General features: G+C 37.6%; 1 protein-coding gene and 1 long non-coding RNA gene across 8 annotated transcripts in view; both read right to left on the bottom strand.

The window, feature by feature from the left end:
• The window catches only part of LOC142052657 (uncharacterized), a 320,817-nt gene that overhangs the window by 257,709 nt on the left and 44,677 nt on the right, over window positions 1-18,431 (bottom strand). The gene's annotated exons all lie outside the window — the stretch shown is intronic.
• Window positions 1-18,431, bottom strand: part of PALS2 (protein associated with LIN7 2, MAGUK p55 family member) — a 56,791-nt gene that overhangs the window by 33,068 nt on the left and 5,292 nt on the right. For 2 of the 5 annotated variants that reach the window (XM_075083047.1, XM_075083048.1), the window contains exon 2: window positions 6,104-6,194. The exons of 2 other annotated variants lie outside the window; for them this stretch is intronic. In XM_075083047.1, the coding sequence (XP_074939148.1) occupies window positions 6,104-6,143 (40 nt within the window). In that variant the 5' untranslated portion in view covers window positions 6,144-6,194. Of the gene's footprint in view, window positions 1-6,103; window positions 6,195-15,975; window positions 16,001-18,431 lie in introns of those variants that run through there. One more of the 5 variants, XM_075083051.1, reaches the window with a different exon arrangement.

Genomic DNA, 18,431 nt, shown 5'->3' with positions numbered 1-18,431 from the left:
GAAAACTTCACACATTGCTGTAAATAAATGAAGCTCTTGCTGTAGCTGATTATTTGCATTAGTCGTCCTAAAAGGTCATACTAAGGAGCCAAATTTTGAAACCAGTTCCATTTCCCCTCTAAACTGTGTATTGTACAGTTATGATAACGTACAGCTTAAAGGAAACACTACTTTTCCTCTTGCTATTACAAACGTTTATATGTTGCCATTTGGAAGAAATAACCTTTGAGGAGATCTTTGAAAACACTTTAAAATGTAAGCATTTCTCTGTACCTGCCAAGCTGCACAAATCTGGAGACCAAATAGTCCAGACACTGAAGAAATTATTAAAAAGTGTTTAAGTAATCCAGAAATCTAAATCTGTTGGAGGCAGTGAAGGTCAGTGGAAAGAAAAGGAGATATTCTATACTTTTGAAAGCCTCTACCTATAAATCTAGACAAGTAGGATTGTATACATAAAAGCTTCCGTTGTAAGAAAAAATTTAAGTGTTCCAAGAGGAGAGAAATTAAAAACAGAATTGTGCCTCAAATTACAAGCAGCAGTTGCATTTGAAATAAAATACAGAAGGAATTTAATGCAAAAGCTTCAACTACCATAAAGCACAAACTGGAGCATGAAAAAGCAAGTCAACTAAAAGCTTTTTTAAAAAGGCCGAATTATTTCTTTCCTTCTTTTTTTTATTAGTGTCCATACTTATCAGCAACAGATGTTAGGAACGTATGTTCTGATGTCACACAAAGATTACTGTACTTTAAATGAATACTAACATATGCCCCAGGAGAAATCTCAGTTTTGGTGAACAAAGCCTATATACCCTTAGTACTTCAAGTACTTTAGTACTTCAAGTACTAATGGATATTTTAAAACTAATTTTTAAATGAAGGCAACATGCATTCAGTAGATATGCAGTCTAAGATACTACTTTGTACCCAAAGTTTCAGTACAAATCCAACAAGTTTCAGGACGTATTCTGTACTCCACTCAACTTATACAACAAGCTGAACTTACTGGATCACATCGATCACCTTCCCTGGTATTTTACAAGTAACAGCTGGATGAAGAAACTTGTATTCTCTGCAGTCACATATACAGGCAATTAATTCCAGTAATTATGAAGTCCAAAATGCCAGCATAACAGATGCAACAAAGTAAGTTCAGCTTTTGAAGGATGCCTTTCTCTCTATCTTAATTTTTCAGGTCTAATATGCACCCTTCCAGATGAATCAAAGCTTTGTATCTCTGTATTTCCGTCACAGAACTCAAAATTATTTATCTGTTGCAGGGTGACAGAGCCTGAAGACAGCATAACTGACAAAATACAAACAATGTAAGTAAAGACCACAGTTATATACCCAGGAGCAAGTTATGTGTAACAAAAAAATAGTTCAGGTTGGTGTACGAATTTCTTGGTGGAAAAGTTGAGGTGAAGTCATGCAGAACCATCTATACAATTTTATCCCATTGGGAACTTTATCTTAAGGCCAATTGTACATCAATGAAGATCCTAAATCAGATCCCTTCTTCACACAAGTACTAAATTTACACCTGAAGAGAAAATAGTAAACACCCTTCCAAAGGGAAAGGGGAATTCCACTTTAAGTGTTAGGTGGGTTCATCTTGTTACTGGTCTCCAATCCACATTGTTATAGTGGATAAAGAAGAGCAGCGGAACTTCCAAGTTGTATGTGCTGCCTCACTTCTCAGAACAGGGACCCAGCAGCAACAAAACAGGAGGTTCAAGTTCTGTTATGAACATGTTTCTTCAACCATTTGCACTTCCATCTAGGCATACTATGCAGGCATATTTTCAAAGAAGAAAGTTAAAATTCACAGATTGTGAAGTACTCTACTGTCAGCAGTTACAGAGCTTTTCTGTAACTTGCTTGGGTACATCTGCAAACAAGACAAGGTACTTCCAATACACAAATCAGGTACTCTACTGCATAGCAAAGTAACAACACTCTGCACCTCCAGAGACCCACGATGAATCTGATCACTAGAGATCTTGCTGGTTCCACTGGAGTTTGCATCTCAGGGGTGCTTGCATCCTTCCATCTGAAAGCACGTGATGACTCACCACAGCACCAGTACGAAATCATAAAAAAAAAAAAAATCTATATTCCAGATACCTGGGCTTTTTATTAATCTTGGTTAATACGAAATTTAGCTTAAACAATTCTTTCTGTTGTTTTTGAATTCTGAGCAATTCTTTCTGCTCGCTGTTCTTGCTCCAAATTATTTACAGCTAGCAAACAACACCTCAGTTTTCATTATTCTAACCTAAAGAGGTTAATTTTCTGCCCTAAAGAGGCATAAAATTTCTCTTGCCTCCTATACTAATTGGGAAATAAGCAAGCCTGGCATAATTCTCTGCACCTCTTCCAGCCTGCACCTTTCCTCAATAGGGACAGTCAGAATTGTGCAAAGTATATCAGACAAAAGTCCCATGAGTGCCTTGCACAGCACCATTAATACTTCCTTTTCTACTGATTCAGATAGATCATGAGATGTATTTTGACTTTCTCAGTTATATTATACTGTCAGCTCAATCTACTGGCCTGCCACAAAAGAATATAATAGATAATTTTGAGCCTCTGCCTCCTCCAAACCTTAAGTTTGTAGCTGAACAAAGTGTCCTTTTCCTTAAGTGCAAAACACTACATGTCTGTTTGCTCCCACTGCTATTACTCTAGGCTTCAAATCAGTTTTTGGCACTTTGGTTTTGATCCTCTTTTGCTTCAGTGAAAATATTCAGACAATGAATTTCACCAGAAACCACCTTTCATCCAGATATTACTGCTGCTTGTAATACTACCTCCTTCTACAGCTTTAAGCCTAGTGGACACTGAGGAATTCTAACTATTAAGAATTTTATGAAGGGTTTTGATATTGAGTGATGTAAAGCTCTATTAACATATTCTCAGCCTTATTCCGTAACAACAGCAGAACGCTTTTTTAAATTAAAGCATCTGAAGAACCACTTCCGAAATCTGATTGCCCCATTATGATGCAGCCACTCCAAAACCTACACCTATGTCCTTTTAATGCACACATTTATATTAACATTTCATGTATGCCCTGTTTCAGATCTCTGGTATTGTGAAGTATTTAATTATCACTTCCAACCCAAAACACTGGAGTACTTAAATTAGATCTGCATCAATGCAGACAAAAATATTTTTATTTGAGGTTCTATTACAGAATCTGCACAAGCATTTGAAGATTGCTCAATAAATTGATGTCGTGGTTTAACACCAGTCAACAACCAAGCACCACACAGCCGCTCGCTCACCCCCTGCCCCTATGGGATGGGGAAGAGAATCTGAAGAGCAAAAGTACGAAAATTCATAGGTTGAGGGAAGACAGTTTAATAACTGAAATAAAATACAATAATAAATTGTAATGAAAAGGGAAACAATGAGGGGAGAGGACCAAAACCCAGGAAAAACAAGCGGTGCCACCACTCACCACCCACCCACTGACACCCAGCACAGCCTCAAGCAGCAACCACTGCCCCCAGGCCAACTCACAACAGTTTATACACTAGCATGATGCCATATGGTATGCAATACCCCTTTGGCCAGTTGGGGGTCAGCTGTCCTTGCTGTGCCCCCTCCCAGCTTCCTGTGTACCTGGCAGGGCATGGGAAGCTGAAAAGTCCTTGCCTTAGTGTAAGCACTACTTAGCAACAACTAAACCATCATTGTGTTATCAACATTATTCTCATGCTAGATCCAAAACACAGCACTACACCAGCTGCGAGGAAGAAAATTAACTCTGAGCCGAAACCAGGACAATTCATATGCAGAAAGCTGAAATGCAAGATAGCAAGAGTACAAAATAAACTGAAGCACTTTAGAAAAGATTTAGACTATCTCAACACATAAATTAAAAAAATGGAAAGTGATTATAATTTAAAATAGAAAATATATTTGACTATTATATGACTATTATATCTACCCCATTTTTCTAGAAGGAAAAAAGACCCACCATGCAAAACTTCCATAGGGAAGTTTTCAGTTAATTCAGAGTCTACTTAATTTCATTGAAAGTTTTCCTCTGCATTACAACTTGCAAGTGAAAAATTTAAGACAGGAGTGAAAATGCAAAAATTACAAAATGTAAATGAAATTATCTCTGGCCTAAGACCTCAGTTTTCAATTTTACATGATCATCTAGTACATTTTCCAGAAGTTTCATTTGAAGTTCATTCCTAAACTCTAATGTTCCCACTTCCACTAAAATAATCCCTCTTATGCAAGCAACCCCCATCTCTGCCCAAACTAACTTATTAGGAAGCTATAAAAACAAGTTGCTAAATTAACAATGGTATAGTTCAGGGTGACTTTTGCAACAGAAAAAAAAAAAACTAAAATGTTTCTTTACTACCCTTGTCATATGATGCTGTTCTTGTTTACTCTGAAGGACACGAGGTAAAGCCTTACCTACAAAGAAAATTTACCAAAACACAGTTGGAATGTTAGTAGTGATGTAGTGGATAGAAAATGGCTTTTCCAAATTAGTTTACAGAACAACATTGCTGATGTTTTTAAATGGTGAAAAATACCACATAAAACCTTTGTACTTTAATACAGGAGATGGCAAAACTTCATAGCATGTTAAATGCTTACTTGATGTGCATGAGTTCCCAAAATGCATCCTGGTCACTTCCCAAGCAAGAGACTCTATTCTATACTTTTATTTTAATGTAACACAGTCAAGATTTACAAAATTACCTGTTCTTTATCCTTAACAGTTACCTTCCTTTAGTCCCTTGAAGAACCCTGGAAAAGGACACTCAGATTTTGAAGGGAACTGAAAAACTCCCTGAAACAACACCACATTTAATCATGTGTTTCATCTCCCAGACTACTTCCCCATAATATGCTGTCAGGATTTATTTAGGATCACAAATGCTTAATTAAAGTGGGAAATTAATTTCAATGTAAGAATATCTGGGCACAGTAACAGTGGAAAAAGTTACTTCTAGTGCTCTTGGGACTGCTTGCATTAAAAACCACATGTTTTTAAGAAAATTACTTCTTCAAATGTTCACTTTGAATGTTCACCACCTTCACTTTCAAGTCAGTTTTGAACTTACTGCTGTGAACACTGAATGACAACGTTGTGTTTTATGAGGTGGACTCAGACACAGAAATAGCAAAGGGTATCTTCAAAATGATATTTTTTGCTTGTACCTGTGATGCATACTGGCAAGTTCAAAATTTTGTACTCTATTTCCTTAGAATACCAAGTTTGGTTTCACTGAGCGTTGCCTAAGAACAACTGAATTTTCAGTCATGTACTCTGTCACCCCAACTGAAGCAAAACCAGAGAACTTCTAGAGTAAAGGCTTACAGTGAATAACTTGTGATCAAATAGTTACAAGTTTTCTAATTAAACAATGAGTTTTAAACATCTTTCCATTCAACTCTTCTTTTGGAAAGTGGGATACTAGATGACAGAAGCTCAAGGACTTAACTGAAACTTCAGCGTAGTGGAAGGGCTGCAGTAAAAGATGGGAATATAGTTCATGCCCAGAAATATAATGATCAGCTCCATATATAAACAAAAATCCTGCTTCCAACAACTACTGATGGCTTCATTCCCAATGTCCAAAGAATGTGCTTAAATGAAGTACAGCTTACTACCTGAACTAAAGATTAAGTGGGAAGTTAGAAACACGTTATATGCCCAGATATAATCTGCTGCTATTGTACCAAGCCCATACCAGATGACATGAAAGCATGCAGAGCCTAAGAACTGCTGCACTGGAAGGCAGTCATCCCACTTCAATTTACTTCTCTTCTTTGATAGCAGTAACTATTCAAGTACATAATTCTAGTCACCCACATCGCAGAAATCACTCCCTCAATTACTGTTGCACAAGCCAAGTTCTGCAGATCTTCACCTAATTTCTTTTTTTCAAAAGAAATTCTGGCAAATACAAAGACAGACGAACTTTTCTTCTTGGACAGTTCACACCACTGCAAAACTTAACCAAATAATACAGTCTCTCAAGGCTTTTTATCATTTTCTGAGACAGGTAAATTGCTGTAATATCTGAAAGTAGAAATGTTTAAAACTACAACTTTTACTCACATTTCATTATCTCTTTTATAACATGTTTTCTTGTAAACATGAGGCCATGATGGAACTTGTCTTTTTGAGTGCATCTGAAACACGAGAAAATCTAAAGAGGGGAAAAAATTAAACAAATTTTAAGATCATTTCTTTCTAGACTCCAAACTGCAATTGCTGTTTCTTAGAAGCAGTTCATACATATCCTCATTTGATAACTCTGCAATCCCATTTAGGGTGAAACAATAAAAGCCACCAACTCTCTTGGTTTTGACCCAAGTCCTTTGTCCTATTCCTTCCCCCACTGCTTGGGGATCTCAGAGAAAGGGATGGGAGAAGAGAAGAGGAAGGTATTTGTACAAGCAACACCTGACTAAGGCAAGAACCTCACTGATTTTTGACAATGGAACGTCTCAGATCTGCACAAGTTTCTAGGCCTAGTTACTTGGGTATCAGTAGTCAGAATTACTTAGAATTTAAAGCCGTCAACAGAAAAAGAAGTGGAAAGGACTCTCAAAACAGCCTATTAAAGTCCTCCCGTGTACAATCAGAAATGGCAGGTTAAGGACCATGATTCTTCTCCATCCCCCGCCTTGGAATTCCACTGCAATAGATAAATAATTCCATGTTTCAGCTTTTCCACAAGAAGGTTTTATGAAGTCTGGGTCCTGACCTGGAAAAGAGTAATTGCATTGCCAACCGTTTTCACCATGGCAGTTAAGAGGACTGTCTCATCACACTAAATGAGTTCTGAGAGCAGTCAGTCCCATCCACAGTAGTTTCTGCTTATTATACTCCCCATTAAATTCCTCTTTACCAGAGGAGTATTGGGCCTGAGAGATATATCAAAAGGGAACAACATACCCTCCTATGGATAAATTGGTTCTTTGGACACAACTAACTTTGAGATTGCAGAATAATTTAACACAAAGTTACCCTCAAGTTCCCAAGTGAACTTAAAAGGGCAACGATGTCTTCTTCCGTAATGCTAAGATAGCCAACAATTTCTGTGTGTTACAAGGTCAGAAAAACATTCATGACATTCATAGTGGCAACAGAGAACACAAGTACTATCTCAGCAGACAGGTCGTACAGCACACGCAAGGTAGTACAAATCAAGTAGACAGAGTAGTCATTGACTCATGCAAACTCAGCACTGAAGCTAAATGGCCACATTCTTCCTCATAATTTTGAAAGGTCTGAAACAAAGCATAGTCTGATGAAAAGGAAATTAATCTGTTTAGTTGGTCTTTAAGTAATCAGCTATATTTCTTTCATTTTCCACCACAATGTTCCTGGAGGCATGCCCAAATCTCAAGTGAAATCTTGAGTCTACTTTGACTTTTTGAATATCCTGACTGTTAACGTGGCCCCCAGCATACCTGCACACATTGCCATGTGGTGCAAGAACAAGTATTATACTCAAGACAGAATCTTGTCATCTGTCTCTCCTCAAAGAGCAGCTGAGATTTTCAAGCAGCCCACGTCAGCTACATGGATGTGCAAAGCTGCAAGGTAGCATGCTGAGCTTGCTTTTTGGTCCAGCTGGGAGGGGAAACAGCTTGTGAAAACAGATATAAAGTAAACCATATGCAAGGCGACTGCCAGAACGCCTGTCCCTGGACAGATCCAATGGCACACTAACAAAGGCACAAGCCCAGCAGCCTGTTCATAGCCAGGCAAGCACTCACTGGATTGCTGGTCCACCTACAAGCGTTACGCTGCACATACAGATCAATTTGAAGTACCAGATCTTCATGTTGAAATTTCCTTTGGAATACTCAATATGGAAGAGACTTTAGTGATAATAATAGCACACTGCTTGGAAAGGTTTTTTGTTTTTTTTTTTTTCTTCATATAACATCCTTCCCATAAATCAAGCTTACTGGTGGCACCAAGTATTTCTCTACAAAAACTTGCCATGATAGCAAATAGCAATGACACTTGATCCCATAAGAAGGAATTTGTATTCAATGACTGAAGCAGTTGAAACATGAAAGAAGCTTTCTCAATTGCAGAAACTCTGCCAGAGTTTCTGGTTTTCTACACCGTGTCAGGATTTAAATACCACATCACTTCTCAGTATAAGTCTTCAGACCCAGACAAGCCAACTTTCACACAGAAGGAATCAACACTTACTTTTTAATACCAGAGAGACTGGTTTGAATGAGCTCCTGCCATTAGTTCAAGAAAGAAGCCAAGTCTCTGTATTTAAAAATTCTGTTCTCAAATTAATTACCATCCCCCTGTCCAGAACAATGGACATCAAGGGCTATGAAGGAAAAAGATACAATCAAGCATGCATCACTTTGGCTTGACATAGGATTAAATTATGGCTGAAAGGGTAGAGAATTAAATAGTCTAATGACAAATTTTTAATATAAATTCAAAGTACTTGAAATTCACAATGCAATTACATAAATTTCACATGTGCTTGAAACTGTGATTTTCCCGTGCTTAATAAATGAATTGTTAGCATATTGAACAAGTTTAAGCAGAATACACCAAGGAGCGTTGTAATTTCCTGGTCTCGCGTGCCTGTTACACCTTTCTTGCTCTGACAATACCTGTAAACCATACTCTGGCTCCATATAACTCCCCTTGATGCATATTATACATACATACTTGACTACAAGATGGGAAAGAAGTATAGGAAGCAACTGGACATGTAGATACCCAAACTTAAGACTGGGCGCGTGAACTAGGATTCAGAAACAGCAATTCAGATTTTCACTAGCAGCAATAAATTGAGTTTTGTACCAATGGATTTCACACCTCTTTAGATTCGTGAGGTGTCAGTCTTCTCTGTTCCTACAGGTAGTGAGTCCAAATAAAATTAAGCATTACCAAATCTACTGACTGCCTCAAGACAAACAACAGAATTCAATTATCCACATACTGTTCCTGTATATTACAAATGGCAAATGAGAGTCCCAAGACAGTTATTTGATCTTAAAGCCAAAAGTAGTCATTGGCCCAGATTCAGTAGTATAACACATGGAAAGAGTCTAAACTTAAGTACAAGCTGAAAAATATTTTCATCCATTCTGAAGGCAATACTAACAGCAGGAAACTGTAGAACACTTCCCCTAAAAGATTTTCACCAAAGACCTACAGATAAAGCACTGTCTGTCAGTTTTTCTAATTATTCTTTAACCGAGTCAGTCACTCAGTAGACAGTTCTTGTTCTAGACAGATACCTGAACCAAAAGAGGTCTCTTTTTGTGAGAAAGAAACATTCATACAATGTTGTATGAGCACCTATGCCAGATCTCTCTTGATTTCAAGTATCAGGAAGACTATCGTAAGTTCAGGACTTAATAAAATAAATAAATCAGTAAATTAATTCTACCAGTCTTGCTCTTCAGTTATGGGGCTTTATAAGAACAGGTGGATACAGGTTTTTCTGTATGATAAGATACAGAAAAACAATGCAAAGGCTGACAAGAAGGGAAGTGCATAGTGCAGCAGCACAAATCTGCTAGTTCAGCAGAGCTGCAAGACTATACCGTCAATCTGAAGCATGGAAGTATCACTGAAGTGCATCTGAGCCATTCTTCCTTTCCCTGAAAATTGTTCCACAGTGCTAACAGCAAAGCCAATGCAACACACAGTGTTCCATCATTTTTGAGGAAGGAATAAACAGATTCCAAAAAAGACACACACTACAATAAGAGTACTCCAAACAAACTTACAGACACAGCACTTCTGACACCTTGTACAAAACCACCTCTAATAAAAGAACTAGTTGCTTTTAATACTTTGAAGGTTTTTGTTGGATTATATTTTTGGGAGGGGTGGAAAATATATTTTAATGAGTTTAAACACCACTGAGATGCAGAAATTCAAGATCATCTTATTGACAGATTCTCTCTCTTTTTTTTAGTCATCATTTTGTACATTTCCAAATTATACCAGCCACCATAACACACACGCATGCACACACACCCCAACATCAGTGTTTACAACGTTTAGCCAAAATTTAAACCCACCATAAACAGAAAAGCTGGTCATCTCTCCAACACAGTAACAAGAGTTAAATTTTCTTTGAGGCCCAAAAATCCTGAACACCTATTTAACAATTCACTAATTGTCTGGAAATGTATTGAATAAAAGGCAAAAAATAGCTGAGAAGTAGGCAACACATTATGCTGAAGGTAGAAAAACTAGATACAGCAACAGGAGTGGCTCAGAAGGAAAAAGAAAAAAATTTAAGATGTCTTAGAGCATGTTCCGGCTGATGGCCCAGGAACCACACCTGGCCTGTCATTTTTGCACACAGTCTAGCACTAAAAGATAGTGCCTTCACCATGCTGGAATGGATAGTGTTTAAATGAGACTGTCACCTGCTCTTCCTGTCTTCATGTATACAGCCTGGCACTTCTACCTGGAAGATGACATCACGCTTACTGCTCCTTCCTTGATGGGAAAGAGAGGGAGGTTCCCAAAGCTACGTAGGTTCAACTTGCCACTCACTGTGCTCCTTCATCAGCCTACTTCCTTAAAAAAAGTTCGTTAGACAATATTACAGAGAAGTGGGATTCGCTAATATATTGCTGAAATGATTTAAGTATATGTTCAGCTGCAAGCAGGTAAGTAGTCCCAGCGACCTCAAAGTTAAGGCATCTGTTGGCAAAGTTGGTTTTGGGAATTAGGCCAGAGAAAAAGAGCAAAAAGGAAGGAAGTGACCTACTTAAATGAAAGACTCATTCTGAAGTTTATATGTTCAGATCCCCTCAAAAGAGGCTGACAAGAAGTATTTGCATGTACTTCCTTAAGTACAAACTGTGAAATGTCACATACTGTAACTCCTGATAAACACATTTGGTTCAAAAAGGTTATTCATACTCACATATACATAAGTTTTTTTCCACTATCCTTCCATCTACTGCCTATTTCTGTTCACCCAAGAAAGCACTACACCTGTTTCCTAAGTATACCCAAATGCTTAAAAAACAGAGCAGACACCAAAACCAAAATAGGGGCTTAGCTGCATTAAAAGGATAAGTAGTTTGATTAAAAACAATCTGTGCTATAGACATTTAGAGATCTTTCTTTAAATTCTATATTACAAGATGGTCAGGATCTAGAGTCCTGGTGACTCTTCAGTTCTTTTGCCTTTCTTCATCTTGTTAACTTCAGTCAGAAGCTGCCAATGAACTCTAAAAACTACGTAATAAAAGCTTTTGCAGGATTCTAATTTTGGTCACAAATAACCAAGTATAGTAATTCTAGATAATATTAGCTGAGATTTATGACGCATTCAGAATCTTCAGATGCACATGAGTATTTTTGGGCATCACTTGAACAGACAATATTCAATGTACATCTGGTAAATTTTACTTGGTTTTCTCCTATTTCTATAAAAGAAATATACAAGCATGCTGCACTTTATCTCCATTTTCTTCCAAATGATCTATTTCTTCAGCAAGAGAAAAAACAAGTCTAGTCAAGCCTCACCTTCAACACATCAGAAGATCAAACTATATCTATTTTTGAGAATGGAACTTATATATACCATCATCACTTCTCTGAGCGAGACATACAAATAGTTAGAGGAAAACCTGCCCTCCTGGTGCAGCTTGGGATAAGAGAAGTTGGTCAATTTTTTCTGAACTCCCCTGTTGCATTATTTCTAAACCACAAAAAAAAAAAAAAAAAACCAACACACAAACCCAATACAATTATTTGTTTTACCTACCACTATCAGTATCTCTTATCTAAGAAGAAAGAGCACCTCAGAAAGCCTAGATCAATTTCTTAGTAATGGAATTGCTCTTATTTTTATACACTTCCCATCTTATGTCAAGCCTGAGAACTACTACATTCCACTCATTCCAGACCAGGGGTTTACCAGTGACTACACTTCTTGTTTAAAGTTAAGAAGAAAGTCACCTTGAAAAAAAATATTTTTAAACATTTTCAGAAAACTATATTGGGACACTGCTTCTTTATCACCTCTTCAACTGACTGATGACGGGATCAAACACAAGAACTTTGACTTTTACCAACAAGTGTGAAAAGATGAAATACTGAAAAGCAAAGAGGAAAGAGCTCTTTAGATCTCTCTGGGTCCTTGTCATCACATTTCCAACAGGTAGCAGAAACTATTCCTATAGCGCTATGCTTCTATTCTGTATGGCAATTACTGCTTGGACTCTTAAGATCTCATATCAAGCTGATTTCACTGAACAAAATACATCTGTTCACTGTTAACACAAGATGGTCTAGAAGTTTCTCATGCTTAATCAAACAGATCTCCAGTGCACAGTAGCAATTTATATATGACTACTAGTCCATGAAGAAGCTGAGACTAGTTTTGAAATGGAAACATCTTTAACAGTAAAAGCACACAATATGAATTACATAAACAACCTACAAACCTCATTTAGTTCAAAAAGACTTCAAGTTAAGCATTAGTTGGATTCTGGGAGATTACCTAGGGAAGATATCATCTACGCTTACTTTGGCTTTATACTTTCCTAGACACCTTATGGATGCTGGGCTTTTTCTTTACAGACAGGTGTTCTGTTTTTTAAGATGTACATGTATGCATGTATATACACACGTACACTCTTAACACACATATATACAATACTGTACTTTATAAAAAATGCCCTCTATGTATTTACACATATATGGATGTATGTATACAGTCATGGGCACACATACAAACAAAAATATTTTTTTTTAAACAGCATTTAATGGATTGACTGCCAGCTCCAACCCATTACTGTAACCACCTCATTCACTTCAACTGGGTAATATCTCAAAATAGAGCAAGATCACATCAAACAGGTAAAGGTCCCAATGCAGGGTCTTTCTTCACTGCCTTACTACGGAGTAGGAATCTTTTTGTTACAAGTAGCCATTCAAGTAGCTGCTTACTTGTGTCTCGTATTTTATATCGTCCTCTTGCATTTATACTGGCTCCCTAATGACTTGTAGAAAAACAGAGAAAGGGTGGCAAATGTGTTATCTTTGTTGTCTGCAAGGAGACGGACTTTTTAGGAGACCTTCAATCTTATGCCTTTAGCACTATCAGTCATTTTGCTGTCTTCATTTTCAATCCCCTCTGCAAAGGAGTCCGATCTTTTTGGAAGCTGTTAACATGGAGGCCCAGGGCAATTACATAAGACATTATTTTAGTCGTGAACAACACATTAAATTTTAGATTCTGCCACTGTTGCAGATCAGCACAATTCTTCACCAGTTTTCGGCTAATGATGTCTAGGCTCCTGGGGACCATGATATGCTGCTTTACCCATTTCTGGAAGCTGAATTTAAGGCTATCCAGACACTACATTTTCTGGCCTTAGCTCTTTCTCATCAAGAGACATCCATGTCTTCTGTCTTCCTGAAAATCTGCTTGGAGATAATGTTAATAGGAGCTCCTGACAGATTCTGAATGGTTTCAGAAGTTGCACTGCATGTTTGACAAAGGATACGGAGTTAGATGGACCTTCAGTCTGACCCAATGACAGTTTTTATTTTTTGAAAACTTACCATGTCAAAGAGCACCCAAATACTTTCAGGTTTGTAATGGACTCAGGTGTTATGCGGCTAGGCTGTAGGGCTTCACTGACAATGCAAGTAAATGTTTTACGCACTAACATTGCATTTAACAAAGAAATCTTGCATTAGTATATAACGTTCCTGCACTGTGATACCAGATGCCAAACACAGAATTAAAATTAACTGCCCCTACAGATACCCTGGCTAGCCTTGTATTCAACACAAACAGGAAGTCCTGTCTTGAGATCTCAAAATACCAAAGACTTCCTTCTGCCTATTTCAAAACAGCACTATATTCTCAAACAATGAGGTCCACTGACAAATTGATCTTTGTAGATTTCTCTGATCTAATGCTTAAGTGCATATCCACTTCTTAAATTAAGTAAAATCCAAATAGAAACAGGCCATTTAGATAAAAGCATTTGCATTTTGGAATTAGCGTCCCACTGTGGTTCACAATCATCTATCCAAAGAATTTGTCTTTCTTGCTGATGTTCATGAAGAAAAATGAGAAAAACATTTTCTTGACTGTAGTATCTCCCAAGACTAACTCTGCTCCTCTGTTTATTTCATACCAACTTGCTTTCCATCCCAAGTTTTTGTAATAGAGGTAAAATGCAGTAACTTGTTTTATTCATGAAGCTTACTGCCAGACTACATGAAAGGTTTGCAAAACCGGAACTCTGGAAATACAGATTTAACAAAAAAATTGCTCTAGCTACACTTACTTAAATGTCACAACTGAAAGATTTCGTATGCTTATTAAGTAAATATTTCCAGTATTTCCAAATTAAGAAACTCTACAACTGAGACTAAAGTGAATACAACATAAGCTCCAGGAGTAGAGCTGATATCTACCTGGAGAAATAAAGTTATGGGTAAAAAAAAGTTAATGTTAACCTTTAAAATACAAATATTCTTACCTATCCCAGCCTAGTAATAAGGAGCAATAATAAGCATTAAGAGTGATCTGAATTTTGAAGTAATTACAGAAAAATAAAACTCAATGTATTAACTCACCCTGGAGGAAAAAACAGAGCAATCTAATTCAAACTAGTCTATGGCTGTCCAGAGAGATTACCTTTTGGAAGTACAGTAATTATATTTGTAAAGTAAAATCACTTATGCCTGGGGGGGAGGGGGAGGCCCAAGGGATTTTTTTTTTTTTTTAATTTGAAATTTGTAAAAGCTTCATAACGGCATGAATACTGAGAAAAGACTTTTGTGTACAAAAGTACACGTTCTGTGTAATGGTCTTTATCAGTGGTGTTAGGCACGTGTAACCTATAAGACTGTAGAACACCAGATGTCAAACACGAATGGACATGAAGTCTCACTTTTCCACATATAGTGCCCATACATTCTAAGTGAGGCAGCAGAGTGTTTTGGAACTTCTTGCGAAAGCACCTCTTGCAAAATTAGTGATTAGATTAATCCTTATACCTCTACAGAAAAAATTCCTACTCTTTTCACTGAAAGGTTCTCTATATAGGCTTTTGGCAGTACTTTACAAATGAGATTGCTTTAAAAACATAAAACATTATATTCTTATAAACTCTAACTTACTTAATAGTCCACATAAAGTGTTTTAATTCAATATCTCCAGTTAACAGCAAGACCTAACAGCACCATTCTGAGAGTCTCACTGTGCTACAAAGCTGTCTCAAAATAGTTTTGGTAGCTTTATGTAGAAACAAGATGTGTGGTCAAACAAGGCCTAACTTTATGTCTTGTTTACAAAAAAGAACTTTACCAGAAGCCAGAAGCTCAAGTTTTGAACAGTTAAAAAGAAACAAGGTGAAACAATACCAGAAGCTTGCAATCAGGTATGAAACAGTAATTTCTCTTGGAAATTTCAAATTACTTATGACAATACATATTGAGACCTTCCACTTTATTAGAAGTCCAGCAGCTGAAGAGTCTGCCCTTCTCTTTTCCATTTCCTATTTATTAGTACCAATAAAGTACTTCCTTCTGAATACCCCTATTCAACAGTTTTGCTGCTTACAGTTTTCCTGAACTGTAATAACATGGAATCTGACCTAAGACTGAGAACTGTATGGTAAACTTGTAAGAACTATGCATTTTATTCTGCTGCTGTTTAACTTAGTCGGTGCTGTTCGCAGAGCTATTTGCAGGATTTGGCAGTTAAATGTGTACACTTCAATTCATAGCTAATAAATTCCATTCAACAGTAAAACTGCATGCTTCCAGGAGACAGCACGAAAAGTCCCAGCAAACAGACTGCAGTGATGTCCCCAAGCAGTAGACTACTGGATGGGAGATTCACTTTTTCATCCAACTGCTAGAAGCAAGATTTCTAAATGTATCAAGTTTTGGCTACGGTGGATTTTTTAAAAATGTATTTAGCTACTTACCTGTTAAGTAGCACCGGCTTATTTATCCCTGTAGACAGCTAAGCGAGCAGGCGCCCACACGAAAACGGTGGGCTCCCGCCACTCGGCCAGAGCCGTAACTCCCGAATTCCCTGCGCAATTCCCCAACGCCGGCGTCAGAGCGGAACCACCAGAGGGAGCGTTCGAGCTACATTTCTGTTGAGACACAGGAGGGGCTCCGCTTCACGGTTTCGTACTTGACACTCGGAACTTGAACATAATGAAATAAGAAACACCCTTCTACACCTTTTAACAACACCCAAGACCTCTTACCCTTCTCACCAGAGTACACAATCAGTTACTCTCACATCCCAATAACACCATTTCTAACAATGTCTTGATCCCCAAGACCTGCATCTTGGCAGCCAGGGGAGAGGGGGGACACAGATGGACGATGGATCTTTCCCTACCTAATTATGTGTCAAACTTAAGAGACGATTCAACTGCCAACTCTTCAGTGCTGTCATACCCCTTTCCTAACGTTTCTTTTACTGTATTTATTACCTGTCCTCAAAACTGCCCAAGCACTTCTCCCTTTAGCAACAGGAACATGGAAAGGACATGATCCCTGCCGTCAGCAGCAGCAGGATGAGGGTTCTTGACCATCAGTCAGAGCAACTCAAGCAGAGTCATTACCTCTGTGACCAGCTTGTGTTACAGAAGTGCTGTTTAAAACCCAGTAACACCGGTTACCAGTTTATCTTGCTTCCCAAAGAACAGTGACCCAAATGTAGTGCGTCCATTTTATCACTCTTGAGCCAAGACACCGATGAGATTATCACCGAGCTAATGAGGGACAACTCTCACACAGCAGGCTCATGCCAAGGTCAAATTTTACCTATGCAGCAAGAGGGACCACACTGGAGAAAGCTATGAAAGAATGAAACAAAAATCGCAGAGCCAGCCTCAATATCACTAGGGTTTCACTTCATAAATAAGCTTCAGTTGAATATTGCTTTACATATCACACATAGCAATGCACGCAAAATAAAGAGTTTGTCTGCAGAGGGAGGACCACATATGACAAATGCCAATAACATTAAGCAACATGCTTCTGGAGGTTGCTCAAATGCTACATAGATTAAATCTATATAAAAGAGCTTCACTGATTAGAACTGACCAAACCAAGCGCTGCCCATCCCATTTTGCTATTGCTTACCAAATCTAGTGTAAGCGGCAAAACTGTACCAGTAGATCTGGGAAGAGCAGTTGAGTATCTGCATGATTTGCATTCAGATGACTGCCTTAAAGTCATACACTCTAAAAACATTAAGTTTCACTTAACAATTTCTCCCTGCCCGCATATTCCTTTACAATGTATGCATAAACTGAGCTTTCAATTGTTAATTACACCTCCTCCTCCTGCACTTCTAGTGACCCAAAAAATGAAAGCGAAGCAGTAAGAAGCAGTATGGCTATGGTAAACTTAATATCATTCAAGCAATTTCTGTCCAGCAACACTGTGCTTTGCTACAGCACAATAGTTCACAATACAGTAAGCCAGAATTGCTTGGAAAGGCAAAATAAACTTTTCACTCCTTTCATTCACTAGACTGCAGATTGCCTTCCCAGTTTTAGAACTTCTGCTGTACAAGCAGTTTCATCTTACCAAAAAAAACCTTCTGTAAACTTCAACGGTGGATCAGGAAAGGCATGGGGTGGAATTTTAATAAGATACGTAAAGGCTGACTTACCAATTGGCCCACTGACTTGTTAAGAAAATAAATCGATGTCACATAAAAAGTTGTTGAGATGTTTTACATACAAAATCTCTCACATGATAGCTGTATGTGTATCTCTGAACATAACATTGGTAACTAATGAATGAACATGGAATAAATTTTTTTTTAAATGTATCAAGGAATGTAATAACACAAAATGGCTGATACAATTTTCTTTCATTCTCCTACAGATGAGTCCTCCCCTACACTGTGTTATTAGTCTTAAGAAAAAGCCTTACCCTATCGTTTTACCCTCAGTCTATTTACCTTCAATCTACTTTCCTCCATCCTGTGTTTAGATATTTTAAATGGTATCACTTCAACTTTTCATTAATGCACGTTTGACCAGTGGGTGGAGAAAACGCTTTAATTATAAAACTAAAAACTATTTGAGTAGCCACCCTTACTACAGAAATAATATTTGAATGCAAACACTATCACAGCAAAAGAGGCTTAAATGAACTCTTATAATTTAAACTATTTTTCTTACCTCCTAATTTTCATTATTTCAACAGTATCTTGACAAAATGTTTGGAATCAAAAAGTAAAGGCTTAAGCTTATTTGAAGTCAACAGTTGTATCTCCACCTACTGGAAAAGTGAATTTAAGGGAAACAGTAATTTGATCCTTTGAGATCTGGGTAAGCAAAAGCTGTAAGAGCAATGTTTTTGTGTAAGATGTAAAGAATCGGTTTCATCCTCCCCAAAAAAACAAAGT

This window comes from Phalacrocorax aristotelis, chromosome 2 (assembly GCF_949628215.1).
Source record: "Phalacrocorax aristotelis chromosome 2, bGulAri2.1, whole genome shotgun sequence".
NCBI classification, from domain to species: Eukaryota; Metazoa; Chordata; class Aves; order Suliformes; family Phalacrocoracidae; genus Phalacrocorax; species Phalacrocorax aristotelis.
The sequence above is the reverse complement of the archived record's forward strand: the minus strand, read 5'-3'. Positions and strand labels throughout refer to the sequence as shown.